This window comes from Berghia stephanieae, chromosome 7, assembly GCF_034508935.2.
Source record: "Berghia stephanieae isolate SIO BIC M18660-M18661 chromosome 7, UCSD_Bste_1.3, whole genome shotgun sequence".
Classification (NCBI taxonomy): domain Eukaryota; kingdom Metazoa; phylum Mollusca; class Gastropoda; order Nudibranchia; family Aeolidiidae; genus Berghia; species Berghia stephanieae.
The window spans coordinates 12,073,549-12,095,836 of NC_088366.1; the positions used below are offsets into that span (position 1 = coordinate 12,073,549).

Genomic DNA, 22,288 nt, shown 5'->3' on the forward strand with positions numbered 1-22,288 from the left:
TTATGGGTAACGCTTTTGAAATTAAAAGACAGAAATAAAGATCACATTTTTTAAAATAAAGTTTATAATAATCAGATTTATGAACATTGCATAGTAAAAGTAGCTCCAACAACATGATAATATGACCTTATTGATTTCCCACTTAAATCAAATCGGTTGGGTTTTTTGTTAAAGGAAGAAAAATGGGGGAAAAAAATTATCATCTATCAATATAAAGAACATCGAAAACTTGAAATGAAAGGTGATATGACCTTAATAATTTCCCATTAAAATCAAATCAGTTTCAATTAGGTCTTTTGTTTATAGATGAAAAAGGGAAAAATTAAATTATCAATATAAAGAACATGGAAAACTTGAAATGAAAGGTGATATGACCTTAATCATTTCCCATTTAAATCAAATCAGTTTCAGTTGGGTCTTTTGTTTATAGAAGAAAAATAGAAAAAAATTAATTATCAATAAACAGAACATCGAAAACTTGAAATGAAAGGTGATATCACCTTTTTCATTTCTCATTTAAATCAAATCAGTTTCAGTTGGGTCTTTTGTTTATAGAAGAAAAATAGAAAAAAAATAATTATCAATAAACAGAACATCGAAAACTTGAAATGAAAGGTGATATGACCTTTTTCATTTCTCATTTAAATCAAATCAGTTTCAGTTGGGTCTTTTGTTTATAGAAGAAAAATAGAAAAAATTTAATTATCAATAAAAAGAACATCGAAAACTTGAAATGAAATTATTGAGAACATCTGTTTTTAAGGATGATTTAACTCTTTGGAGGAAAGGTGTGTATCAAATGCTTTCAATTATCATCGTCATCATGATCATCATTACAATCATTGTTGTTATCATTTAATATCAAATATTTACAAATCAAGCAGAATCAAACAAAAAGTCATTCATCTGTACATAAATATTTACCCATTTTATCAACTACACATGGAATATTCAATTACTGCGTTAATCTTCTTCCGCTTTTATTTGAGTTTGGGAGGTCAATTTTTTTTATTTTTTTTTTTGTTTGTTGCTTTAGGTCTCTTCCAAACACAATTAGTTATATGAGTAGGCGCTTGAAACAAAAAAAACAATAATCTAGCAAAAATAGTAAAATGTAAATCAAATATAACCTTAAAGATATTAATAAGAAATTATAAATAACCAAGAATCACACGCACAAGATATTACCCGAGAAAAAAAATATCCTTCAAAAACATACAATCCAAACCAAAGAAACAGGATAGGCTAGTAAGAGAAGAAGAAACTCACTATCGGACGTACACCATGCGAACATCATCAGTTATATTCAAGGGTGATGCTCCCATCCAACCACCCGCGGAGGTCAATTTGAAAAAATATTTAATTGTCGTCATCACATTCCCTATAAAAAATCACAGTCCAAGCTTATGTATATCCAAAATATTTTTGGGTTTATTTTGGGGGTTTTTTATGACATCTGCAAAATAGTAGTAAAAACTGTGTTTGAAAAAAAAAAAAACCCAAAATAAAATTCAAGAGAGAAAAAACAAGTAGGAAAAACAACAACACACTACAATTCTCAAAACATTTTGTTTATTTGTCTTCAACGTTCCTTTGTTTATTATATCACTGATGAAGGGTTTCCACCTAAAACGCCCATTGTTGGTGCTGTTTCAACCGAAGCCTTTATATCTCAACTTTTTCATCTGTATCATTGTTTGTTTGTTTTTAAAGGTTTCTACGGCGCTTGCAACACATTAAGGTTATATCAGCGCCAGTAAAAAGGAAGAAAATGGGATAGTAAAAAGTTCTAGAATTACAATTAAAGCACCCAAGAAAAGGTAAGACAAAGGGGAAATGGTTCAAATAGGAAACATGTAGATTCCAAGAGCACACTATCAAAGTACTTAGTCTGACATCACCTAAAAGTCTCATCCACACACAAGCACAGGACCTCACTAAGAGGAACACACTCAAATGTTAAAAAATCATATATAGTATGTAAAAAAAAACAATACAGTGCATAACAGGGAGATGATTTACAAGGAAAAAAATATCATCTCCCAAAACGAACTATACATTTGACTGTTTCCCTCTCAGCCAGGGCATCCGGACAGGACCAGGACAAAACCAAGAATTCTCACTCCAAGACAAAGACAGAAAGCATGTTGGAAAACAGATATAGGGGGATAGAAGACGCAGTATGTAACTCCCAGCCCACTATGGGAGGGCAGGATCTGTATCATTAAAGCTATTTCTGGAATGCGTTTTTAGTCACATAGAAAATAATCATGACATGGAACACCTATTATAAATACAATATATGGCATCATTATACAAAAATATAAACACTGAATATTGCCACACTCCGAAAAATTACGTATTTAAAATTTTGGCCAGAAAACTCATCCTTCAAATATCTATTGATTAAAATGACTCTCATCTTGCCAAAAAACTCTCAAGCCTGGGACTTTGCAAGACCCGGCTTTGAGCGTTTTTGGCAAGATGAGAGTCGTTTTAATCAATAGACATTTGAAGGACGCCAAAAATTTTTTATACAAGTTTTTTTAAGAGTACAGCAGAGTAGTGAATATGAAGAGTAAGTTGTACACATGTCTTAACAGTATTGGAGTAATTGCAAAGAGGAGAATACTCTCTCTCTCTGTCTCTCTCTCTCTCTCTCTCTCTCTCTCTCTCTCTCTCTCTCTCTCTCTCCCTCCCTCCCTCTCTCTGAGAAGCAAATCACTATTTACATTCTTATAACTGAAGCATTCTTGTTAATTGATTAAGGCTAAATTACAACTTGATACGTTCTCTGAATAAATATCTGATGGAATTATTTTTTGCATTCAGTATGTTTCATATAGACATTCCATTTGATTGAGTTAATGCCTTTTTTGCAGTCAGCATGTTTCTTACAGACAATTCATTTAATTGAGTTAATGCCATTTTGCATTCAGTATGTTTCTTACTGACATTCCATTTAATTCTTTTTTCACTCAGCATGTTTCTTACAGGCATTCCGTTTAATTGAGTGAATGCTTAATTCATTTCATCCTCTTCACAGTAGGCCTACTTGATCTTGTACAAAAGGATAATCACCACAATGTTGTTTTTGTTTTTAAGGGTTTCTACAGCGCTTGCAACACATTAAGGTCATATCAGTGCCAGTAAAAAGGAAGAAAATGGGATAGTAAAAAGTTCTAGAATTACAATAAAGCATCCAAGAAAAGGGAAGACAAAGGGGAATTGGTTCAAATAAGAAACAGGTGTAGATTCCAAAAGCACTCTATCAAAGTACTTAGTTTGAGACCACTAAAAGTCTCATCAAGACACAAGCACAGGTCCCCGCTAAGAGGAACACACTCAAATGTTTTACAAATCATATATAATATAAAGAAAGCATAACAGAGTGCATAACAGAGAGATGATTTACAGTGAAAAAAATATCATCTCCCAAAACTAACTATACATTCGACTGTTTCCCTCTCAGCCAGGGCATCTGGCCAGGACCAGGACAAAACCAAGTAATTTCATTCCAAGGCAAAGACAGAAAGCATGTTAGAAAACAGATATACGGGGAAAGAAGACACAGTCTGTACCTCCCTGCCCACTATGGGAGTGCAACACATTAAGGCCACATCAGCGCCAGTAAATTGGAAGAAAATGAGATAGTTATAAGTTCTAGAATTACAATTAAAGCACCCAAGAAAAAGTAAGACAAAGGAGAATTGGATCAAATAGGGAACAGATGTAGATTCCAAGAGCAAACTATCGAAGTACTTAGTTTGAGATCACCTAAAAGTCTTATCCAGTCACAAGCACAGGTCCCCACTAAGAGGAATACAATCAAATGTTTACAAATAAATAATATGTAAACAAATCATAATAAAAAAAATTTAAAAATTGAGCTTTATATAGCGCAATATCCACTAAATGTGCTCAAAGTTCTTTACAAGGGGTCCCTGGTCAACAGCAACATTTAACATGTAGGACGGGACATGACACCTGTTAGGCGATATTACAATTTTTCAGACAAAGACAACGCTGTTAACGGCCAGATACTCATTTTACGCCCGAGTATGGTGAGAGAATGTGAGTAAAGAGCGTTTCTAAGGACTCAACTATGTGCCGAGCACGAGGCTCGAACCCAGGACCTTCCGATCCGAAAGCGAGTGTCATACCACTATAATACATTACATAACAGAGAGATGATTTACAAGGAAAAAAATATCATCTCCCAAAACTAACTATACACTTGACTGTTTCCCTCTCACCAAGGGTATCCAGTCAGGGCCAGGACAAAACTAAGTAATCTCATTCCAAGACAAAGACAGAAAGCTAGGTGGAAAACAGATAAAGGGGGATAGAAGACACAGTAAGTACCTCCCTGCCCACTATGGGAGGTCAGGAACCCCACCCAGGATACAGGGGGATAGAAGACACAGTAAGTACCTCCCTGCCCACTATGGGAGGTCAGGAACCCCACCCAGGATACAGGGGGATAGAAGACACAGTAAGTACCTCCCTGCCCACTATGGGAGGTCAGGAACCCCACCCAGGATACAGGGGGATAGAAGACACAGTAAGTACCTCCCTGCCCACTATGGGAGGTCAGGAACCCCACCCAGGATACAGGGGGATAGAAGACACAGTAAGTACCTCCCTGCCCACTATGGGAGGTCAGGAACCCCACCCAGGATACAGGGGGATAGAAGACATAGTAAGTACCTCCCTGCCCACTATGGGAGGTCAGGAACCCCACCCAGGATACAGGGGGATAGAAGACATAGTAAGTACCTCCCTGCCCACTATGGGAGGTCAGGAACCCCACCCAGGATACAGGGGGATAGAAGACACAGTAAGTACCTCCCTGCCCACTATGGGAGGTCAGGAACCCCACCCAGGATACAGGGGGATAGAAGACACAGTAAGTACCTCCCTGCCCACTATGGGAGGTCAGGAACCCACCCAGGACCACCGCAATGATCAACCAAGCTACAGATGAAATTGGAAAGAACCCCACAGTTAATCTATCTAAAAAAGTAGTGAACAAAAATGAATATAACTATATAACAGCTTCAAAAAAGAACAAAATACCAAACAAGGAATGTTTCGGGCTCAAAACTATTCTTCAGTCCATAACATAAACAATAAAGCATTAATGCATCACTTTAAATTCTGAATTTTAATGATGTATTAACGTTTTTATCGTTTATGCGATTGGCTAAAAAAAAACCCGAAACGTCCCAGGTTTGGTATTTCCCCCCCCCTTTTTTTTTAAGCTGTTATATTCATTTTTGTTCATTGTTTATTTATCACAGTCCGAACCTCTAGCAGCTCAAGCACCTGATCTATAAACATTCTAAATTGTTTTCACTCGTGTCTTGGTTATTTTTAGAAGAAAGTTTTGAGCCTGTAAACTGTAAACGTGCATCATTTGTACACAATTTTCATTCAAAAAGTTAGTAGTCCTTCAGAGTCATTAGGCCCATGTGTGGGAGTTTATCCCAATGTCTATAGTAGTGTGAAACGGACAATAGCAATTGTTGTGTCACCTTTTGAATAGTTAGGATGCTATTCTATCGCAAAATACATTCCTCCAGATCTAACAGACCCAGCTACCCAAATCACTGCTGGGTGGATAAGGAGAGTCAAAAAAAAATCTCATCTTCACCCGGGATCGATCTCTGTCCCTTTTCATGTGAATCAAGTGCTCTACCAACCAATCTATCGGGACCTCCATTAAAAAAAAAAATTTATTTCACTCAAAGTCTTCCCTAATTACCATTCAAAGGTAAAATTCAATTAAGAACACTTCAGGGTGATTTTCTGTCGGACTCATCCTTCAGAGAAGTATCTTCATTATTATTTATCATTTCCCAAAACAATCAAACTTACTACGAGTGTGTCCAACAATTCTTAAAAATAAATACAAACCTATTTTTATTTTAAAACTAAACATTCTCGTCAACTGTCATCCTTACTCGCAGTCTCATCTCGGCTTTCTGATTTTACACCACCATCTGGTATTTCTTCCTGATTATCGTCAATATCTTCATTTTTTACCAGATAACTATCGGGGTAACTTCCCTTTTCATGAATGATATTATTTTCATTTTCGTCATTAGAATTAGAGTTATCTTCCTCTGTCTGGTCTGTTAAAAATAATGGCGGTGACTTCAAATCTGCATCCTCTTCATCGGGAGCCTCTAAGTCTTCTTTCACCTTGATAGAGAAATCGGCTGTGTAATCATCCTCAAAGTATTGCTCTTCTGCCCCCGTTTCTTTAGTTTAGTGGATGTGGAAGGGAATAGAGAAAAAGAACACATGGATTTCAAAAATTAAACACGATAACAAAATTACTTACTATAATGAACTGAGATAGATATGTTGCTTCATTGAGCTCCTGAACTGGACTGACTAAACTAAAAGCTAGAGTAGAAGTGAGAAGCGGAAGTAGGCATTCTGGCGCCAGGAAGTAGATAACCATAATAACAGGAAGAAGTGATTCAATACAGAAAAGGTAAAGGGAATATTCTAATATTAATATGATATATATATACTTTTCTGCTACATTACACTTACTCTGTGTCAAATAACAATTGATGTTAGTATTGTAATTTATATTGGACAAAAACAAACCTTACACACACACACTCTCTCTCTCTCTCACAAACACACACATTGTTTAAAATAACAATCTAAACAATCAAATTTAAATTATTTAAAAAAGAAAAAAAAAACTGAGATTAATTGAATCATAAATATAAAATCCATTTTGTTGAGTTTTTAGAAGATTAGGGAAATTACTTGAGATGCTTTTCAGTCAAGTCAGCGACTAAGAAAAGAGAGATGGTCAAAAATACAAAGGAAAATGAGGTACATTTCTAATCAATGACTGCATCCTTCCTGGATCACAAACACCGAGAAAAAATATCTCTGATACACACTGTTCTGAAGAGATAATTTACAAGAAACAAAAAAAATCATCTCTCACAAGGACACATATGAAAGCCTCCTGCGTGACAATTAGCTCCATCCATAGCCCGAGCAAAGCAAAGTCACCTCACAGACAGCAACAGAAGGTAAGTAAACTATAGATATAATATCAAGAGTGGAAATCTCTGTAAATTCTTAATGATTTATAATATTTGATGATTTTATGCACTGTACGGAATCCATCCAGAAAGAGGAAAAAAGGAAGACCTGGAGGAGAGACCTTCTGGTAGAGCTGGAGAGGTCTGGGGCTGGGGCGCGCTGGCAGGAGATGGAGATAGAAAGACTGGCCAACGACAGAAGAGGATGGAAAAGGTTAATCGTTGGTCCATACCCACTGTGGGATGAGGACTGAAGAGAGATATGCACAAAAGTGAAATATTTTCACCTTTCTTTTTCAAAATTCTGTTCTCTTTCTCAACCATTTAAAGACGGCAATTTGCTGGGTTGTAAGTCCTGTCTTTCACCACCATAAAAGTTCGCAATTTAAAAAAATTCCTAAATAAGAAAGAAAGAAGAGTTTCCGATTTGAAGCCTGATTAACAGTCTGCTTAAATAATGTTAAACTGCAGCTTCAGAGAATAACATGTCATCACATTTCCTACCTTGTTCTTCTTCTGTCTGGGGTCCAAGAAAAGTGTCCAGGTCCTTTCCGTCGTCATCTATATCAATTTGGCTTAAACTTGTCACCTTAGGAAACTCTGTTACCAATTTAGCTGTTTGAAAGAAAAACATTTTAAAGAACCAAAGAATTATACAAATCAACGGAGAGTACAACAAAGCAAAGGTTGACTTTAAAAAAAAAAAAAAAAACATTAACCCTTTCCTTACCACCCATTTTCAAAAGTTTCCCCAAAACTTCACACCAACCCAACACAAAAAGAGACATTTCTTACTCAAACAGTAAAGCAACAAGCACATTCTATACATAATATTGTTCGACAATATGAACTCTATTACAGAATGTCAAGTTTTATATAGCTATAGCGAAAAGACATGAAATCTGGATGAGAAAAGTGACGGTTGAATCGTAACAAATGTGAAGATTATCCAATAGGTGGTAAGGAGAGGGTTAAAGATAAGACATGATAGAATAATGACCAGGAAACTGGCTTATAGATCTAAGCATAGCCTTTATTAAGTCATATCCTGACATCGAACAAAAATTACAATAAGACAAAAATCAAAAGAAAGTAAACAATTGAGTTGTGAGTTCTGTTTAACGGAAGCATTTGCGTGAAACAGACTGCAGCAATTGCTTGCTACCCTTTGGATAAGATGCTAGTCTATCGCAAAGTACTTTCCACCAGATCTAACAGACCCTGCTACCCAATCACTGGACAGGGTTCAGAAAAAATTTCAACTTCACCAAGGATCGATCTCAGTCCCTTTGCCTGTGAAGCGAGTGCTCTACCGATTGAGCTATCTGGACTCCCATTGAGCACTACTAACACCAACTCAATTTTCACTTTCTTATTGTGACACACACAATTTTTTGGTAGGCGTCAGGCTATGAAATAACAATGGATACGATCGAAGTGGTCCTTCAGAGTCATTAGGACCATGGACCCTGAGTTTCTCCCACTTTCTATAGCATGAAACGGACAATAGCAAGTGCTTGATACCCTTTGGATAGGACGCTAGTCTACCGCAAAATACTTTCCACCAGATCTAAGATACAATCTAAGACGGAGAGTTAAAATCCTTGTGAATGTGTCATTTTTCTTCAACCAGGCTATGAAATAACAATGGCTGCAATCTAAGACACTGCAAGTCAAAATCCTAGTGAGTGTGTCATTTTTCTTCAACCAGGGTATGAAATTACAATGGCTACGATCTAAGATTGCAACTTAAAATCCTTGTGAATGTGTCATTTTTCTTCAACCAGGGTATGAAATAACAATGGCTACGATCTAAGACTGCAACTTAAAATCCTTGTGAATGTGTCCTTTTCCTTCAACCAGGCTATGAAATAACAATGGCTATGATCTAAGACTGCAACTTAAAATCCTTGTGAATGTGTCATTTTTCTTCAACCAGGCTATGAAATAACAATGGCTACGATCTAAGACTGCGACTTAAAATCCTTGTGAATGTGTCATTTTTCTTCAACCAGGCTATGAAATAACAATGACTACGATCTAAGATTGCAAGTTAAAATACTTGTGAATGTGTCATTTTTCTTCAACCAGGCTATGAAATAACAATGGCTATGATCAAAGACTGCACAACCAGGCTATGAAATAACAATGTCTACGATCTAAAACCGCAAGTTAAAATCCTTGTGAATGTGTCATTTTTCTTCAACCAGGCTATGAAATAACAATGGCTGCAATCTAAGACACTGCAAGTCAAAATCCTAGTGAGTGTGTCATTTTTCGTCAACATGATAATCTGGTTGAACGGTGTACTTACCCCCAGCAAACACATCAACTAATGACAGAGATTGAAAACAAAATTAAATATTTATAATGCATTATTTTTACATGTCATTACAACATTTTTTTATTTTAATGAGTATCATGTTACTAAAGTAAAGAATTTAACAGATAGGGGGCTCTTTGACTTAATTGGTAGGGATTTAAGAATTTGAGCTTTTAAATTGCGCAATATCGAATACACTTACTCAAAGTGCCTTACAAGGGTTCCCTAGCCACCAGTAACACGTAACATGTAGGACGAGACATGATGCTTGTTAGGCGATATTGAATTTTTTTTTTTTTTCGGATGGAGACAGCGCTGTTAATGGCCAGGTACTCATTTTACACCTGATTACACTGAGAACTTAAGAAAGCAGAGTCTTTTCCAAATATCAATATTTTTGTTTAAAAACTAAGCATCTCATGAAAGACAAAATGGTGAATTGTGTTGTCTCCAATGTGTTATCTGGCCAGTTATCATTTTAAAACTCATTACTCATTCAACGAGAGGTGAGTTCCACATTGCAACAGACTCCTCTCCTTCTTCAGTTAAAAAAAAAAAAAAAGATTCACAAATTTAAAAAGATTCACCACTCACTGTCTGTCTGGCCATGAGTCTTGTAATAATCGATGTCCTCTTCAAAAGCAGACGTGAAAGCTTCTGCCCTCTCTTTCAACTTCATAGTCTTGGACGATTCAATATCCTGCATTCTTTTAGCGTGGTCTAAAGCCAGTTGGACTGAGAAAACAAAGAGACAACAGATAAAATACAAACTTAGGCATTGAGGATGTCAAATTTCAAAATTCTTAAACCTGATGTTGATTAGTCATCTTTTTGAAATTACATTAACAATATAAATTACAATAATAATAATAATAATAATAATAATAATAATAATAAATAACAAATAATAATAATAAATAATAAAAATAATAAATAAATAATAATAATAAATAATAATAATAATAATAATAATAATAATAATGATAATAACAATAATAATAATAATAATAATAATAATAATAATAATAATTAAATTTAAGGTGTTAAGTACTCCCATGTGTATCAAGATGTTGAGAAATACTGAAGCTTAAAAATTCAGTTCAGACCTTCGAAATGTGGAAGATACCATCTTAAGTAGGACTCAAATTATCCATTGTTAAACTGCCAAGATTTCATACAGAGTATCTTAGCTAAATTATTAAACACAGTCAATTCACCTTTGACCTTTTCCGTCTCCTTTTCCTTCATCTTCCTGTAATCATTCAACTTTTTGGTCTCCAGTTCCATGGCCTTCTTGAGATCCATCTCCTCACAGATATTCTCCAGCATTGAAAGAGAAGCCTCTACTACAGAGAAATCTTGGCGCACCGTTCCTAACAAATAAAATCAAAAAGATAATAAATGGTTGATCAAAATGTCAAAAATGCTATTTTGTAAAGATTGCACATTCCCAAAAGACATGTGAAATTAAAGAGAAAAATAAAATGAATATACAAACAACACAAATGATGTTTTTGATTCTCATGTTGGTTTTTTTCCCCTCCTTTTAAAAAGAGTGATACTTAGTTTTCAAGAATTTGAGATAGCTCAGTTAACTCTATCAGCAAGACTGAAAATCAACAATTTATCCTCGCAAGGATTAAATAATAAAATAATACTTCAAAATCCTTAGAATTATGTAGTCTGGCATCAACTTTCATTTTCAATAAGTTTTAATGACTTAGAGATGCTCATGAAGTTATGAAATTGGAGCCCAAATTTCGTAATTCTAATTTTTCATAATAGTAAGCAGGTCTGAATCACTAACAAACAATAGCATGGATGGATCTGTACTTGTTTGTTTGTTTTGTTTTTAAGGGTTTTACGGCGCTTGCAACACATTTAGGTTATATCAGCGCCAGTAAAAAGGAAGAAAATGATATAGCAAAAAGTTCTAGAATTACAATTAAAGCACCCAATAAAAAGTAAGACATATTTTTTTGTTTGTTTGTTGCTTTAGGTCTCTTCCAACACAATTGAGGTTATATGAGAGACCGCTGAAACAAAAAAACAAGCAATCTAACAAAAATAGTACAAATGCAAATCAAAATCATAACCTAAAGATATCATAAGCTAAATTATAAATAACCAAGAACAAACAGGCAGAAGATTTACAGAAAAAAAAATATCCCCTGTCAAAAATACAATCACAAACCAAAGAAGCAGGATAGGCTAGTAAAGAGAAGAAGAGACGACATCACTATCGGATCGTACACTCATGCGAACATCATAGGTATATGATTCAAGGGTGATGCTCTCATCCAACCACCCGCGAAATTGGAGCCAAAATTTCGTAATTCTAATTTTTCGTAATAGTAAGCAGGTCTGAATCACTAACAAACAATAGCATGGATGGATCTGTACTTGTTTGTTTGTTTTGTTTTTAAGGGTTTTACGGCGCTTGCAACACATTTAGGTTATATCAGCGCCAGTAAAAAGGAAGAAAATGATATAGCAAAAAGTTCTAGAATTACAATTAAAGCACCCAATAAAAAGTAAGACATAGGGGAACTGGGAACAAATAGGGATCAGATGTAGATTCCAAGAGCATACCACCAATGTACTTAGTTTGAGATCACCTATAAGTCTCACCCGGACACAAGCACAAAATCCAACAAAGAGGAACACACTCAAATGCTTATATTATACATTCAAAATAACAAATATAGTAATACATAACAGAGAGATAGATGATTTACAAGGAAAAGAATACCATCTCCCAAAACAATAACCATGCATTTGACTGTTTCCCTCCCAAACAGGACTCCAGCCAGGGCCAGGACAAAACCAAGTAATCTCATTCCAAGACAAAGACAGAAAGCATGTTGGAAAACAGATATAAGGGGATAGAAGACACAGTTATGTACCCCCCTGCCCACTATGGGAGGTCAGGAACCCCACCCAGAATCTCATTCCAAGACAAAGACAGAAAGCATGTTGGAAAACAGATATAAGGGGATAGAAGACACATTATGTACCCCCCTGCCCACTATGGGAGGTCAGGACCCCCACCCAGAATCTCATTCCAAGACAAAGACAGAAAGCATGTTGGAAAACAGATATAAGGGGATAGAAGACACAGTATGTACCTGCCTGCCCACTATGGGAGGTCAGGAACCCCACCCAGGATCTATACTTGATACAATTCTATATCTATTACCCAGTAATGTGTGGAGTTCATTCAGAGTTGCCACAATCCCAGGGATGGATTGGATTTCTTCCTCCAAAGCAGCCACAGTCTCTGCTCTTTTATCCCACACCAAAAACATTGGGGATAAGTTAGCATCGACAGTCTAGGAATTTTTTTAAAAAATCAATATTTAGTTTACACAGAAGCTGTCTAAAAACCAACCCTAAGTCTTAGTAAGATAAAAATCACCGAAAGCCAAACCATGGTTATTTCCTATAAGAATGCCGTTGTTTTAAAAAACACAGTATATGCAATGTTAACCAAATGGCACATACTGTGCTCTTTTTAAAAAATGGTAGAAGTGTATTCAATGAGCCTGTTAATCGGACATGTAGATTGTTTAATAAATATGAAACTATTAGATTGGTTAGGAATAAGGTCAACAATTGTAAAAACTAAATTTAATAATTAAAAGATGGGCTATGTTGTCTAGTGGAATGACACTCGCCTTAGGATCAAAGGATCCTGGGTTCGAGGCCTGAGCGGTGCATATTCGAGTCCTTACTGACAGCAATTAACTTTCTTTTCGTGATTGTCGTCTTGTTTGTGATTCAATTTTTGATTAGTATCAGGCTATGAGATGACTAAGGCTATGACACAATGCAACTTTCTCTGCTTTCTTCCCTCTTTCTCTTTGGTCAGTTTCATTCGTCAAAACCATGAAACCATTTGTTGTTGCGATGAAAAATTTACTAAGACAATGAAGGGTATCATTTGAGAATTCTGTCCTTGTTCGTTAAACCTGTGAATTTGTCGAGTTGTTAAACTGTGATTTGCTGGTTTTTAACCAAATTTTACATCTTATAATATTTAGGCTTATGGTATTGTCCTAATTTTGAAACAAAACATAAATTCTAATCAGAACACAAAAGAAATTTAGATTGGTATTCAATTATACCATTCTCAACAAATCTCTTACCGATTCTATACTCAGGACATTACTTATAGTAATAACAATAATAATAATATGATTAATAATGATGATAATAACAATAATAATAATAATAATAATAATAATAATTATTATTATTATTATTATTATTATTATTATTTTATTATTATTATTATTATAGTAATAACAAGAAGAACAACAATAATTATAATTATTATTATTATAGTAATAACAAGAACAACAATAATAACATTACTAATAATAATAATAATAATAATAATAATAATAATAATAATAATAATAATAATAATAATAATAATAATAATAATAATAATAAATAATAATAATAATAATAATAATAATAATAATAATAATAATAATAATAATAATAATAATAATAATAATAATAATAAATATAATGATAATAATAATAATAATAATAATAATAATAATAATAATAATAATAATAATAATAATAATAATAATAATAATAATAATAATAATAATAGCAATAACAAGAACAACAACAATAATAATAATTAGTATTATTATAGTAATAACAAGAACAACAATAATAACATTACTAATAATAATAATAATAATAATAATAATAATAATAATAATAATAATAATAATAATAATAATAATAATAATAATAATAATAATAATAATAGTAATCTTAATAATAATAATAACAGTAATTATAATAATAATAAAAATAACAGTAACAGCTGCAATCAACATCAGGTACCTCTGCTTTCTTTGAACACAGTTTGGTCTCATTCTGAATACTTGACCATACTTTTTGATACCTGTTTGGAAGAGAAAAAAAAGACAAAAGATATGACAAGTTTGAAAAAAAATAACATATTAAAAATGTCATCCTAAGTTTGAAAAATTAAAAATACGTAACAAAACATCTATGTGTTTGCAGTTCTAATATTATTATTATTATTATTATTATTATTATTATTATTATTATTATTATTATTATTATTATTATTATTATTATTATTATATTATTATTATTATTATATTATTATTATTATTATTATTATTATTATTATTATTATTATTATTATTATTATTATTATTATTATTATTATTATTATTACTATTATTATGATTAATATTATTATTATTATCACTATAATTATTACTATTATTATTATATTATTATTATTATTATTATTATTATTATTATTATTATTATTATTATTATTATTATTATTATCAATTTATATCATTACCATCATTATTATTAATTATTATCATTATCATTATCATTGTTACCATCCATTTAAAGCTACAGAAACTGGAGTAAACTCCAGCTCGATGGACATTTTTGTCTCCAAAACTACACGTTGATAAATACTAGATAATCAAAATCACACAGACACAGACAAAACAAAAGCATCTAAACTTGATGAAATATCTTACTCATTTAGCAGATCCGCACCCACGTCCAAATTAATATCCTTTGATTTTATGTGATGCAGATGCTCCGATTTCAAATTGCCATCCAGTAATGTTACAGCACGTAAACTGTGGATATAAAGTTTAACATTAAAAGAAAAAGAAAAATGAGAAAATATCAGATCAAGACGGTTACAATGTAGTACAACCAAAGGACCCCACACTGTATACAAGTTGCAGATTCCTTTTCTTCAAAAATTAAAAATTAGTCTCACTCATATTCGCAAAACAACATATTCATCCAAATGCACAATGGATGTTTTTGTTTTTAAGGGTTTTATGGCGCTAGCAACACAATAAAGTCATATCAGCGCCAGTAAAAAGGAAGAAAATGGGATAGTAAAAAGTTAAAGAATTACAATCAAAACATCCAAGAATAAGGCAGACAAAGGGGAATTGGTTCAAATAGGGTGCAGATGTAGATTCCAAAAGCACACTATCAGTGTACTTAGTTTGAGATTACCTAAAAGTCTCATCCAGACACAAGCACAGGTCCCATTAAGAGGAATACACTCAAATGTTTACAAATCATATATAATACATAAAAACAAAACATAATACAGTGCATAACAGAGAGATGATTTACAAGGAAAAAAATATCACCTCCCAAAACTAAAAATACACTTGACTGTTTCCCTCCCAGCCAGGGTATCCGGCCAGGGCCAGGACAAAACCAAGTAATCTCATTCCAAGACAAAGACAGAAAGCATGTTGAAAAACAGACATAGGGGGATAGAAGACACAGTATGTACCTCCCTGCCCACTTTGGGAGGTCAGGAACCCCACCCAGAAATGCACAATGGAGAACCACCCCCAAAGAAAAGAAAATGATAATGGGCTTTTAGGGATCCGTTAAAAGGTCAGTCACTTCACATGCACAGCAGCCAAGATTGGTCTCGGGTGAAGTCAAGATTCACCCTCCCTCCATCCCCAAATAAAATATTAGAATATCAACTCAAAACAATTACAATGTGGTACAACCAGAAAATGGGCTTAATTTCATAAAAATGCAGGAACAAAAAAAAATAATATTTACCTGATAAATTTTTATTTAAATTCACGTTTTAGCACTCGCATCACTCAAGACTTAATTAATAGCAGTTTGACCAGGCATATATATGTAAGCCATCATCTTAAATAGGAATTGTGTCGGTATGAATTGAAACCTAAAAACTGAATTTACATTTAAAATGGTAAAGATAAGAACTTTTGAGAGTTTTTTTCTTAATCAAAGAAATTGTATACCTATCCCTACTATTTGTCGCCCATAAACCATTGAAATTTGAAATTAATATTAAGTTTCATTTTCATATTTGTGGCTATAAGTTCCATTTCTAACCCCTATCTAGTTCATTCCCATATCAATATCAGCCTAATAATAATACCGCTTTAAGACACGATAATGATAAGAAAAGGGAGGGAAGTGGAGGAAAAAGAGGAGGAGAATCTGGAGAAGAAGAAGAAGAAGAAGAAGAAGAAGAAGGAGGAGGAGGAGGAGGAGGAGGAGGAGGAGGAGGAGGAGGAGGAGGAGGAGGAGGAAGAAGAAGAAGAAGAAGAAGAAGAAGAAGAAGAAGAAGAAGAAGAAGAAGAAGAAGAAGAAGAAGAAGAAGAAGAAGAAGAAGAAGAAGAAGAAGAAGAAGAAGAAAGAAGAAGAAGAAGAAGAAGAAAGAAGAAGAAGAAGAAGAAGAAGAAGAAGAAGAAGAAGAAGAAGAAGAAGAAGAAGAAGAAGAAGAAGAAGAAGAAGAAGAAGAAGAAGAAGAGGAGGAGGAGGAGGAGGAGAGGAGGGGAAGGGTCGAGGAGGAGTTGAATGAAAAAGGATGATGATAGTGGGGTGAATGGTTAAAGGAGTTTGAGCTCGATTTAGAGTAGAATGGAGGTAGATATTAGATAGATTATTGATAAGATAGATTGAGATCAGCAGTTGCATCCAGAGAGAAAAGTACGATGAAACCGCTGATGATTTTTACGTTTTCTTTTTCCTTACCCATCAACAAAACCTTGTTGTGCAGTTTGAAAAGTGCCTCTCAGTTTCTTAAAAACACTCATTTTCAGGAAAGTAATCCTAAATGTTTCGGTTCATTCAAATATCTTTGAATCTGACAGAATCAGAGATGATACTTTGTTATCATTCATTTTGTTTTGTCACATGATTGCTGCATGTGATGAGAAAAGAAGTGACTACATAGCCTAGAATTATACCTTGAATCAACTCTCTCTCTATCTCTATCTCTATCTCTCTCTCTTTTTTTCTCGCTCTCTAAAAAATGAGCTTTTATATAGAGCAATATCCACTAAACGTGCTCAAAGCGCTTTACAAGGGGTCCCTGACCAACAGCAACACTTAATGTAGGACGAACATGACGCCTGTTAGGCGATAATACAATTTTTCGTACAGACAACCCTGTTGACGGCCAGGTACTCATTTTACACCTGAGTACGGTGAGAGAATGTGAGTAAAGAGTCTTTTCCAAGGACTCCTGCGCCGAGCGTGGTTAGAACCCTGATACCACTAGACCACATAGCCGCACTCTCTCTCTCTCTCTCTCTCTCTCTCTCTCTCTCTCTCTCTCTCTCTCTCTCTCTCTCTCTCTCTCTCTCTCTCTCTCTCTTCTTAAAACACAACTCCTTGGTATAAAATATGAAAACAATTTTTAATTGTTGAATTTGATTTTATTATTACAAGTGATATAGAAAATAGTATAATTAATGTTCGCCACTGGTGGTTTGAACGAACGTCAATTGTGTGTCATCCTTTCTTTAAAAAATATAGCATTGTGGAGAACATTGTGCTTATTTGAGTCAATAAAAAAATTGATACGGCGCACAACTCTACTGAAAGATTTGAAAATTAGGAATGTATTTTTTACAGATAGATAAACAGATAACTTGATTTCCTTTTATAATTTAAAGTCAGTTTGAAAGTTCGTTGAGTCAAACAGATACCCAAAATCAACTAATTTTGACACTGTAAAAAGTTGTCAATTTGCGTCATCTATTTATGACATCAAGTATTATTATTACTTCCGTTGTGTGCTTGATTTAGCGGTGATCAGTTTTGTTATGATATGTTTGTGTGTGTGTGTGTGTGTGTGTGTGTGTGTGTATGTTTGTGTGTGTGTGTTGTGTGTGGTGTATACATGTGTGTGTGTGTGTGTTGGCATTTTTCAGCAAATCGTGGCATTCATAGTGATATTATTCACTTGATCACATGAAGGTATTTCAGTCGCCATTTTGATTCTTTTTTTACTATTAGGGTTGGCTCGAGAGGTAAGTCATAAGTGTTATTAAAGGTGCTAGGGTGTTGGTTTTTCCATAAGTTAAGTAAAGGGGAGACATTCCGAAAGCTCCTTCATCCCCAGTATTCTTTAAATTTGTATTTTCACCTTTGATCTTTTGTCAGCACGGTGGTAGAACAGCACATTCAACGTTCAAAATTCCAATTCCAATAACGGATAACAGCACCTGTAGCATCAGTCGCCAATCAGACACAGCTAAGTTACTGAAGAGTAGTTCTCTCATAATTTGGGATGGACAGGCGTGTGTTTGAATGTGTGAGCAGGATATTTTGTGACATAACAGGCAGTTCAAAACCTTTTGGGGGCAAAGTGGTTGTACTTGGATGGGATTTTCGGCAAATTCTACCTGTTGTTAACAACGGAAGTGAAGCCGATATATTAAGTGTCACACTTAACAAATCCATTATTGGAATTTTGTCACCATTTTTCACATGAACAAGAACATGAGGGTTACTGATGACAATAACTGTTTTGCAAATTGGCTTTTCCGCATCGGAAATGGTACAGAGCCGGTTTTCAGCGAAATAGGAAAGTATTCTGTTAAATTACCTTCAGCGCTATGCCTTCCTGAAAATGACCCAGAATGCTTGATAAATGCTGTATACAATGATTTGAATCTGAACTTTGCGGATGAACGTTATCTATCAGAGAGACCAATTTTGACTACAACCCATGAAAATGTTGACAAAATAAATGCTGTTCAGGTTGACCTCATCAACTGAACAAATTTACCGTAGTGCTGATTCCATTCAAAGTGACTCTGGCATCAACTTATACCCGATTGAATTCTTGAACGAACTTACACCTCCCGGACTTCCTCCACATGCATTACATTTGAAAGCCAACACGTCAGTCATACTGCTTAGAAATATAAATCCTAAATCAGGCCTCCTAAATGGCACCCGTTTGTTAATAATTAAATTAGGTTCAAAAGTATAAGAAGCCAAGATAATTACCGGTAGTAGAGCTGGCGACATAGTGTTTATCCCTAGAATCAATCTGACGACAACAACTGATTCAGGCTTACCATTTATTATAAATAGAAGACAGTTTCCGGTAAAATTGTCATATGCAATGACAATTAACAAGTCTCAGGGGCAGACATTAAGCAAGGTGGGGATTTTCTTACCACAACCGGTATTCACACATGGACAACTGTATGTTGCTGTGTCACGGGTCAGAGGCTATAGTGGCTTACACTTCATGTTGGGCCACACAGAAAAATCAACCGAAGATATAATACCAAATTACACAGACACCGTTGTTTACTAATCTGCCCTCATTAAATGATGGTGAGTACAGTATCGAATGAAAATAGTTCTTTCCCCGCGAAATTGCGGGCTTTTTTCTAGTATTAAAAATAATTCCAATGGCTGGTTTTCCAAAACTCGTTAAGTCGAATTTCCTACTTTTTTGAGATTTTCCATCCATGAGACAAATTGAAATCTAAATTTTATTTTAAGCATCATTTGGCACAAGAATTTCCATAGATATGTGTAAATATGATATGATAAAATGATAGCCGAATGAGAGATTTTAGGGGGAAATAATCCTCAACATCTCAAAATGGGGAAAAAACGGAGTTGGGAAGTTTTGGAAAACCACTCTTCAATTGGATTGTGAAAATCCAGAAAACAAGCATGTGGACATGACCTATTGAGAAGAAGGCTGGCCAATCTCTCCGTCAAACTTGATTAAAATCTCAGAAATGTAGAAGATCACATGACACTCAACATTCAAAACCGCGACGATTGACAACGTTGTGAGAATTCCGAACAGAAATTGGTGGAAGTAGTTGATGTTATTCAGTCTTTATCAGATACGCGAAGGGCTCATGAGCCAAATAAGTCCCAGAAGTATAATATCACTGGAGAATAGGCTTCAACAGTCGTGACGTCACTTCTCTCGTAATGACGCATAGTAACTTAAATGGTTCTAAACTATCGGAACAATGGCGGACGCCCTTAAGAAATACTTCTCCGAATAGCATAAAAGTGTAACATGTGGAGAAAAACAGTATAAATCTGATCGTGTTTTGACTTTTATACATTCTGATCACATAACATGTGAAAAAGTTTTAGCCAGAATGAAGAATAAAAAGTACCGATCTTCTTTGTTTAGAACCAAGCTGCTCGTTGCTGGACGGACGTGACATCAGACTATTTAATCCAATATCATGAATGACTTTGGAAGTAGAAGACTCTAGCAAGGCTGTTTAATTTGACAAGATGTTTTTGATTGTGTTCATCAATGGGTATGTTCCTTCACCAGAATAGACGCCTTTTGTGTCGTCAAAACTAAGGTCCCAGACCATCACTCCCCCAAAGTTATGATCACGTATGTATTTGATCTTTTCCTTGATGCTGTCCGGATCCTCGTATCCTGCCCAAAGGTCCCCGTGGACGATGTAAGGCACTCGCTGTTCCTCGATAAAGTTCTTTGAGGCTCCCTTCTCAATCATTTCACAGACTTCATAATAGGCCAAAACGCCCTCTTGTTGTGTGTACGATCCAGCGCTTCCTGGTCCACTTGCTTTAGCCCCAACGCCATTTTCTGAGGTTGACAAAAGGCGAAAGGTTCGTGCGTAGAGAGGTAAGCCGATGACAAGTTTTTCTGGGCTGGCACCCTTTTCCACCCAGTTGTACGCGGCCCAATGCACGTTTAACTTAGCATCATCCCTATTTTCCCACTTACATGAATACAGAGGACTGACATGACCAGTCTGATTGTCCCAAGATCCGTGCAAATCGTAGCTCATCAAATTTATGAAATCTAATTCAGAATTCAGAACTGGAACGTCATAAGCCGTTTCAACAACTCCACTACCAGCTCCGACTGCAGCAGTTAGTAAAAGTCTCGGAAACCCGGTATCGGCTGCTTCTTGTGTATACGCTGTTTTCAATTCCCTCAAAAGATCAGAAAACCGATCTTTGTCCTCAGGCGGGCTTCCTCTATTAGCGGGATATTCCCAATCAATGTCAAGGCCATCGATTCCTCGTTCTCGCAAGAAGCGTATGCTTGTGTCGATAAATTCTTTACGCTTTCTCTTGGTTGCCACCATGGAAGTGAAAGGAGCAGATCCCATATTCCAACCTCCAACTGCAAGCAAAACTTTAAGATTCGGATTTTTGTCTTTAAGCCCCGTCACCTTCTTATAATTTCCAAGATTCCAATCAGTTTCATCGTCGTTCCATTCAATCGGTGCAAGAACATTTCCATTCAGCTTGGCGAAAGCAAAGATTATGTGGGTGCACATAAAAGGATCAAGATCTTCTGGCACTTGCTTGCCGTGACCGTTCCTATACTGTGCCCAGTTTGTGAAGTAGCCCACGACACGTTTACATCCCGAACTAGCCTTTTGATTTTCAATGAGTGTTTGTGGTGTTGCTCTCTGGGTCATTTTGAATCTCTGCTTTTCGTTGCGTTGTTGAAATGAGTAATGTGTGAAAGATAAGATTCGATTTAGTTAAATTACCTCAAGTGAACAATCAACATGGTTTACTTAAAGTTGATATTAGAATTTTTAAAGGACGCATACATAGAAGATTGTTTGGGGTTTTTCTTCCCAGCATTGTACACTCTAAACTTGTTCACAATGTTCGAGGGGAGGTAATATTCCGATCCTCATACTTCTGAATCGTTTTCCATTGTCACAATATTAGTTATTCGTGTTGTATAACATCCTAGAATGGAGAGATGAATATAATTTTATATGATACCGTCAACAGACGAAGGGAATGGGCGGACTTTTGTCGTCACAAAGCGCGGGCAGCCAACGTCAATTAGGTCGACGCTGGATAGTGAGTGAGTGAGTGAGTGTTTTATTATTATCATCGCTTTGAGTTTATACTGTTCCCAGATTACACTTCCAATACGCGAGTGGCAGGAATATACAATGATTAGATGTGAAAGCTGTCCCAAGGAAGGCTGTCTCACGAAATAATTTGAGTCGCAATACTCATCAAGCAACTCAGGAAGAGGCTGTCGATCCTA

General features: G+C 35.1%; 2 protein-coding genes across 4 annotated transcripts in view; both read right to left on the reverse strand.

Annotated features, from left to right (window-relative positions):
- Positions 1-41: 41 nt before the first annotated feature.
- On the reverse strand, positions 42-17,160 carry LOC144976685 (dysbindin-like). Of its 3 annotated transcripts, none has more exons than XR_013646139.1 (9): positions 16,984-17,160; positions 14,964-15,068; positions 14,275-14,335; positions 12,602-12,734; positions 10,620-10,775; positions 9,997-10,137; positions 7,584-7,694; positions 4,780-6,266; positions 42-4,434 (listed from the first exon to the last, which is right to left on the reverse strand). XR_013646139.1 is itself a non-coding variant. In XM_078921022.1 (8 exons), exons 1-8 carry the CDS (start codon positions 17,043-17,045, stop codon positions 5,950-5,952), a joined length of 1,086 nt encoding a protein of 361 aa, XP_078777148.1. In that variant the 5' UTR covers positions 17,046-17,154; the 3' UTR covers positions 1,554-5,949. The 3 variants fall into 3 exon arrangements, 1 of the variants encoding a protein (XP_078777148.1); XR_013646140.1 differs by having other exon boundaries at positions 42-4,365; positions 4,918-6,266; positions 16,984-17,154; XM_078921022.1 differs by having other exon boundaries at positions 1,554-6,266; positions 16,984-17,154.
- A 487-nt stretch (positions 17,161-17,647) lies between these two features.
- LOC144976114 (putative chitinase 10) overlaps positions 17,648-22,288 on the reverse strand; it is a 52,819-nt gene continuing 48,178 nt past the window's right edge. Inside the window, exon 10 of the mRNA XM_078920294.1 lies at positions 17,648-21,762. Within this exon, the coding sequence (XP_078776420.1) occupies positions 20,511-21,762 (1,252 nt within the window). The 3' untranslated portion in view covers positions 17,648-20,510. The remainder of the gene's footprint in view (positions 21,763-22,288) is intronic.

Bases quoted from the DNA above. Each gene is read 5' to 3' on its own strand.
- LOC144976685 (XM_078921022.1), bottom strand. From the start codon at position 17,045: ATGAGTGTTTTTAAGAAACTGAGAGGCACTTTTCAAACTGCACAACAA. The intron at 15,069-16,983 runs GTAAGGAAAAAG...TTATATCCACAG, and splicing joins CAACAAGGTTTTGTTGATGG to TTTACGTGCTGTAACATTAC. The intron at 6,267-7,583 runs GTAGGAAATGTG...ACTAAACTAAAG, and splicing joins CCAGACAGAAGAAGAACAAG to AAACGGGGGCAGAAGAGCAA.